This window comes from Heptranchias perlo, chromosome 28, assembly GCF_035084215.1.
Source record: "Heptranchias perlo isolate sHepPer1 chromosome 28, sHepPer1.hap1, whole genome shotgun sequence".
Taxonomy (NCBI): domain Eukaryota; kingdom Metazoa; phylum Chordata; class Chondrichthyes; order Hexanchiformes; family Hexanchidae; genus Heptranchias; species Heptranchias perlo.
The window spans coordinates 22298961-22305664 of record NC_090352.1 but is presented as its reverse complement, the minus strand read 5'-3'; the positions used below and the strand labels follow the sequence as shown (position 1 = coordinate 22305664).

Genomic DNA, 6704 nt, shown 5'->3' with positions numbered 1-6704 from the left:
CTGTAACATTTTTAAATGATACAGAGGGGCCATAAAGTAGAATAGAGAGGAATCTAACAAGGTTTTCAGACTTGATACATTGAGAAAAATCAGAACGGTACCCAATATCTGAAAATTCAATGTCATTACTCTCAAATGACCAAATTTTGATGTTAACAAGACCACGCAGTAACAGTCAGGAGATACTCATCTGGTCGGACCAGGAGTGACTGTCCTTTCAGGACAGTAACGGGACCACAATATTTAAGACATGCTTTCATAAACAGTTTCAAATTAAAACAAATTTGTTTCAAAATCACATTTAATATTTTAAGTTCCACATTGTACAATTATTAATGAGTCAAAACACTGAAAAATTAAACAAAATTCTCAGAATTGATAACTCCCATTTTGTCACTGAATAAAATAGATGAACATTTACCACAAAAAAATATTTCCCAACAATCTCAAAAGAAAAACTGACAAAAATAATTACTCTGCATTGTCTGAGCCTGAACACTGTATAACATTTTTAAAAACTGAATTATATTGTAAAATATCAGAGTAGAAGATGAAAATACTAGAGTATGTGGTTATAAACAATTTCAGACACACAATTTAGTTGTACACAGATATATTATAACCAAATATTAGTTTATGAAGCTATGTACATTCAAGACGGAATTATATTTTTACACAGAAATATATTTTATATCAGCTCAATCTTTTATTTGCTTAGAACGGGGACTGTGTCCCCCACTGAAACACAACATTTAAAACATATCACTTTATATAAATGAAGACATTTAGTAAGTGAGCACTGCACTTTACTACAATATTCAAAGGTTTCATTATTTCCAGAATACCTTTGATAGGCTATTGTCTGTCTCACGCCCCAGTTCTTCATTGTTCGATACGATTATGTTCGAATCAGGACATTATGGAGGCTTAGCTGAGCCATTGACAACTGCAGGCATTTGAATTTATAATTTACCAAATTGATTTTTCAGCATCAAACAAGGCCAGAATGAAACTATTTAAAATGAATCCCTGCAGGGTGTGTTTAGTGACGATCACTGCAAAGTTAGACAACATTGCCTGATAGCATAGCATTTGCACAATGTAGTTTGAGGCGAGGTAGCATAATATAAAATTTTACTTTGTAGCACGTTTAACGGCATTTGTTTAAAAGGACATTAAGAAAAAAAGATTTTAATTTTGTAAAATTATTGTATCATTTTCATATTAAAATATAGTTCAAAACATTAGGTACAAAAAAGTGACCTTTTAAAGATTAGGTACAGATTTCAAAAATATATATATACACACACATTTAAACCCATCAAGCTATCCAGACTTCCACATTAATTGAACGGGACTTCGGTTAAATTCAAAGGAGCAAAAGGTCCCTCTTCTGCTCTTTGGTCTTAAATGCAAGAACCAGAATTATGGATTGAACACCATTTCCAATTTACTTTTCTTCTTCCTTCTTCCCTTCTCTGCTAGACTTCAGAAAGTCACTTCTCAGTAGTCGATAAAAGAGCACAATGTTCATCAGAGTCATGATGGCCATCCCCACGCTGCCGATGCTGTAGCTCACGAGAGGGACATTGTTGCGATTTAGGACCAGCCAGCGCGTCATCCAGGCCAGTGTACTGATGCGGAAGACGATGTAGGTTCCCAGGTTGATGATGCTGTTGATGCGGAAGTAAGTGGTTTTGCGCATATTGGCCATCAGAAGAATCTGCCTCAGGTGGAGGAAGATTGAGTTGATTTCAACCAGCATGGCTACCACCGCAAACCCTATGTAGCTGCAGAGGCTCACAGAAATACCAAAACAAGTAATCACCTAGGGAAACAAACAACAACATTTCAGTATTTCAGGGTACGTGGAGACCAGAATTGTAAAAGACTATCACGAAAAACCAATAAGTACAGGCCATTCAAATCAATTCATAGAATCTTACAGCCATTCGGCCTGCCATGCCTGTGCCAGCTCTTTGAAAGAGCTGTCGAATTTAGTCCCACACCCCAGCCTTTTCCCCCTTAACTATGCAAATTAGTCCTCTTCAAGTACATATCCAATTGCCTTTTGAAAGTTCCTATGGACTCTGCTTCCACCACTCTTTCAGGTAGTGTATTCAGATCTTAACAACCCCCGGTGAGAAAAACTTTCTCCTCATTTCCCCTAGAGATTTTTTACCAATTATTCTAAATCTGTGACCTTTGGTTACCAACCCACTTGCCAGAGGAAAGAGGTTCTTCCTACTTGCTCTATCAAAACCATTCATAATTTTGAATACCTTTATTAGGTCTCTCCTTAATCTTCTCTGCACTGAAAACAATCCCAGCTTCTCCAATCTCTCCACATAACTAAAGTCCCTCATCCCTGGTATCATCCTGGTAAACCTCCTCTGTACCCTCTCAAAGGCTGTGACATTCTTCCTAAAGTGTTGTGCCCAGAGTTGTACACAATACTCCAGCTGAGGCCTAACGAGTGATTTGTAAAGGTTTAGCATGACTTCCTTGTTTTTGTATTCAATGTCCCTATTTGCAAAGTCAAGTATCCCAAACACTTAACCATCTTATCATTGCCCTGCCGCCTTCAAAGATTTGTGAATATACAGATTCCTCTGCTCTTGCATCCCCCCCCTCAAAATAATACCATTTAGATTATACTGCCTCACCATGTTGTTCCTCCCAAAGTGCATCACTTCACACTTATTCACATTAAATTGCATCTCCCGTTAGTCTGCCATTTCACCAGTCTGTCTATGTCCTCCTGAAGTCTGCTACTATCCACTACGTTGCCAAGTTTTGTATCATCCACAAACTTCAAAACTGTACTCCCTATACCCAAGTCCACGGCATTTATATATAACAAGAAAAGCAATGATCCTATTGACGACTCCTGGGTGACCCCACTGCATACTTCTCTCCAGTCAGAAAAACATCCATTCACCACTGTTCTCTGCCTCCTATCCCTTAGCCACTTATGTATCCAAGTTACCACCGTCCCTATAATACCATGTGCTTCTATTTTCCAAATAAGTCGGTTATGTGGTACTTTATCAAATATCTTTTGAAAGTCCATATAAACAACATCGACTGCACTATATAATGAGTTTGGTGCTGTCCGTCATCAACCCTCTCTATTACTTCATCAAAGAACTCAATCAGGTTAGTCAGACATGATTTGCCTGTAACAAATCCATACTGGTTGTCCCTTATTAACACATGCTTCTCCAAGTGAGAATTAATTTTGTTCCTGACAATGGTCTCTAGTAGTTTTCCCACCACTGATGTTAGACTGACTGCCTTTAGTTACCAGGTTTGTCCCTCTCCCCTTTTTTGAACAGGGGTGTAACATTTGCAGTCCTCCAGTCCTCTGGCACCACTCCCATATCCAAGGAGGATTGAAAGATTGTGGTCAGGACTTCTGCTATCTCCACCCTTGCTTCCCTCAGCAACCTAGGAGGCATCCCATCTAGACCTGGTGACTTGTTAACTTTGAGTGATACTAACCCATTTAGCACCTCCTTTCTATTTATTTTTATCCAATCCAATATCTTTACTCCCTCCCCCTTTACTACGACATTAACTTCATCCTCTTCTTTTGTGAAAACAGATGTAAAGTACTCTTCAGTACCTCAGTCATGCCCTCTGCCCACATAAGAAGATTTCCTTTTTTGTCCCTAAATCGGCCTCACCATTCCTTTAACTATCCTTTTACTTTGTAGATATTTATAAAAGATTTTTGGGTTCCCTTTTATGTTACCTGCTAATCTTTCCTCATACTCTCTCTTTGCCCTTCTTTTTTCTTTTTTCAATTTCCCCTGGACTCTGTATTCTGCCTGGTTTTCTACTATATTCTGTACCTGACATTTGTCATAAACCTCCTTTTTCTGCTTTATTTTAACCTCTATTTCCTTTATTACCCAACAAGTTTTGGATGCCCCATCTTTCTTCCTTATGGGAATATGCTTGGTTTGTACATGAACCACCTCTGCCTTGAAGGCTTGCCATTGTTCATTTACTGTTTTCCTGGCCAATCTTTCTTTCCAATCTTCTGGCTCTCTTCTAGTTGGGTATTTTCACCGTTGATTTTTCTTTATCCCTGTCTGTAACTACTTTAAACCTAATTATACTATGATCACTATTACCCAGATGTTCTCCCACTGAAACACACTCCACTTGCCTTACTCCATTCCCCAGGACTAGATCCAGCACTGCTTCTTTCCTCATTGGGCTAGAAACATACTGATTAAGAAAGTTCTCCTGTACACATTTTAGAAATTCTTTGCCCTCCTTGCCCTTTACACTGTTCTTCCCCAATCTATATTAGGGAAGTTGAAGTCCCCTACTATTACTGCTCTATTATTTTTACATTTCTCTGAAATTTGCCAACAGATTTGCTCCTCTATCTCACTATTTGGGGGTCTACAGTAAACACCCAGCAATGTAACAGCTCCTTTTCTGTTCTCTAACCAAATAGATTCAGTCTTTGAACCCTCTAGTATATTGTCCCTCTGTAGAACTGTAATATTATCCTTGATCAATACTACCACCTCCACCCCTCCCACCACCCCCACACACACACATACACACTCACACAGTTCTTTTTACTTCCTTATCCCTCCTGAATACATTGTGCCCAGGAATGTTTAGTTCCCATTCTTGCCCATGTTTATGCCAGTTAATTTGGTTTCCTGACTGCTCACTTAAGTCATTCATGCTTTTTCTCCCATTGCCTTATCCATTGGAAAGATTAGATAAGCTTCAATTTTATAATCTAGAAAGGTGCTTAAAGGAAAGCCTCATTAAGATGTATAAAATATTTTTTAAATATATAGATGAGGGACTTTGAATTAACCAATGAATGCAGGATCTGAGGGCTAAGATGGATTAATGAGAAATATAGATTCAAACCAGATATTAGGAAGAACTTCTTGGAACAATCAATCAGGCAAATTAGTCAAACACATTGATGTTGTTCAAAAGGAGGCCAAATGTTACAATGGGAGAGCTACCAGAGGGACAAGCTTGATGGGCTGAATGACTTTTCGACTTTTCTTATGTTAGCAAATTAACAATATAAATTGTGGAGATAAGAAAAATAAAACCAACAATGCTGGAAATCAAATAAAAGAGCAAATGCTAGAAATACACAGTTCAGTCAGTGTCTGAGAAAGGCAGCCTAACACTTGGATGGAAATCTTCACCCCAAAATTTTAACCTACATTTCTCTTTCAGATTTCCATTACTTTCAGCACTTTGTTTTAACAATATCATTTGCATCATACTTATTCCCTCACTTGCAGAAGAATCATCCATACGTTTTTAAAAAAATAATTTCTTGCTTGTATAACAGGCTCAGCTGTTGAATGGCAAGTGTACAGCAATAGTGCTGCGATAGTCAAGTAATTACAGTATTACATTGGATCTCAGGGCATTTGCTCTTGATTAGCCTTTAACTGTTGTACACTCCACAGTCTCTCGTTGGAGTAGCTGTGCAGTACCACTGGTTGCTGTGCAGTAACCGGCCAGTTTGTACCAACAGTGTGTCACGCATGATAAATAAAACTAGTAACTAGCAGCACGGCACTGTGGCACAGCACTAACACTTTTACAAATGGGTTAACCACCATGTTATTAATGAGAAAGCAATGGCTAAAAAATGACATTAAAGAACTAATCTATATCACTGTGATTAAAACTCATTCAGCTCACAAAGCACTTAAATGAAATATGATGGGTATAACAAACTTTCTAGAATGTGATGAGCTAAAAGAATTCTTTTATTCATCTGGTAATAGCAGAAGTCAGCATTACACTCTGGGGACATTCTCCATAACAAGCCTGTCAATTTACTGCACACCTCCAGATGGAGGCACCACTGGCTGATCCACAGTGGAATGGAGGCTGAACGAGAGAAGAAATAAGAGGAAGTTTGTCCAGGTCTGCGCCCAAGTGCATTGGATCACCTGGGCACAAGGTATATCAGAAAATTAGACAGGTGCCTATAAAGGAATCTGCTCAATTTTCCTTCCATTCATTGCCTTCCCTATGGTTTGGAAACGATTAACACACCGACCTTATGGAAACTGGTTTCTGAGGTAAAGACATTGACCCAAAAACAATGAACTTATTTTGTTGGTCTGTACATGCAGTTTATATTTTGCTGCAGATCTTCTAATTCAGCGGCAAAAAGAGACAGAAATTCACACTAGCAGGTTTTTAAATCTGAGGAAGATTCAGCCAATGGTTGCAGGTGTACAGCATAGCAACACAGAATGGGGCTGCTTATGCCCCAGAAGCTTTGGGTTCTCACATATCTTTAATTTATTCTGTTTAATACAAAATGTACCAGTAAATATTAAGATAAGTATAGGTCTATTAAAAATGCAGCTGATTGTTCAGAACTGAAAGCGTTACCCTTAAAATGACAGTGCATTGGAAGGTTGTCACTAGCACCCAGAAATAATCATGTCCCGTAGCCCACTGCCAATCTTTTCTTTTGTGGTTTTGTTTTTACTGGAACTAGCATTTGAGAATTTGAAGCAAATTCGGTGATGCAATGACCTCAACTATCATATCTTAAATCCTCCATTATACTTCTGGTGATGTAGAGCATAAAGCAACAACTCAAAATAGATCTTTAAACAGCACACTGGAAACAAACATGAGGCCCAGTACAAGTAATCCATTCATTGTGTCCTGTTGGG

At 38.3% G+C, this 6704-nt stretch overlaps 1 protein-coding gene across 1 annotated transcript in view; it reads right to left on the bottom strand.

Annotated features, from left to right (window-relative positions):
- Window positions 1-302: 302 nt before the first annotated feature.
- The window catches only part of tlcd2 (TLC domain containing 2), a 50289-nt gene continuing 43887 nt past the window's right edge, over window positions 303-6704 (bottom strand). The window contains exon 4 of the mRNA XM_068008214.1: window positions 303-1828. Within this exon, the coding sequence (XP_067864315.1) occupies window positions 1451-1828 (378 nt within the window). The 3' untranslated portion in view covers window positions 303-1450. The remainder of the gene's footprint in view (window positions 1829-6704) is intronic.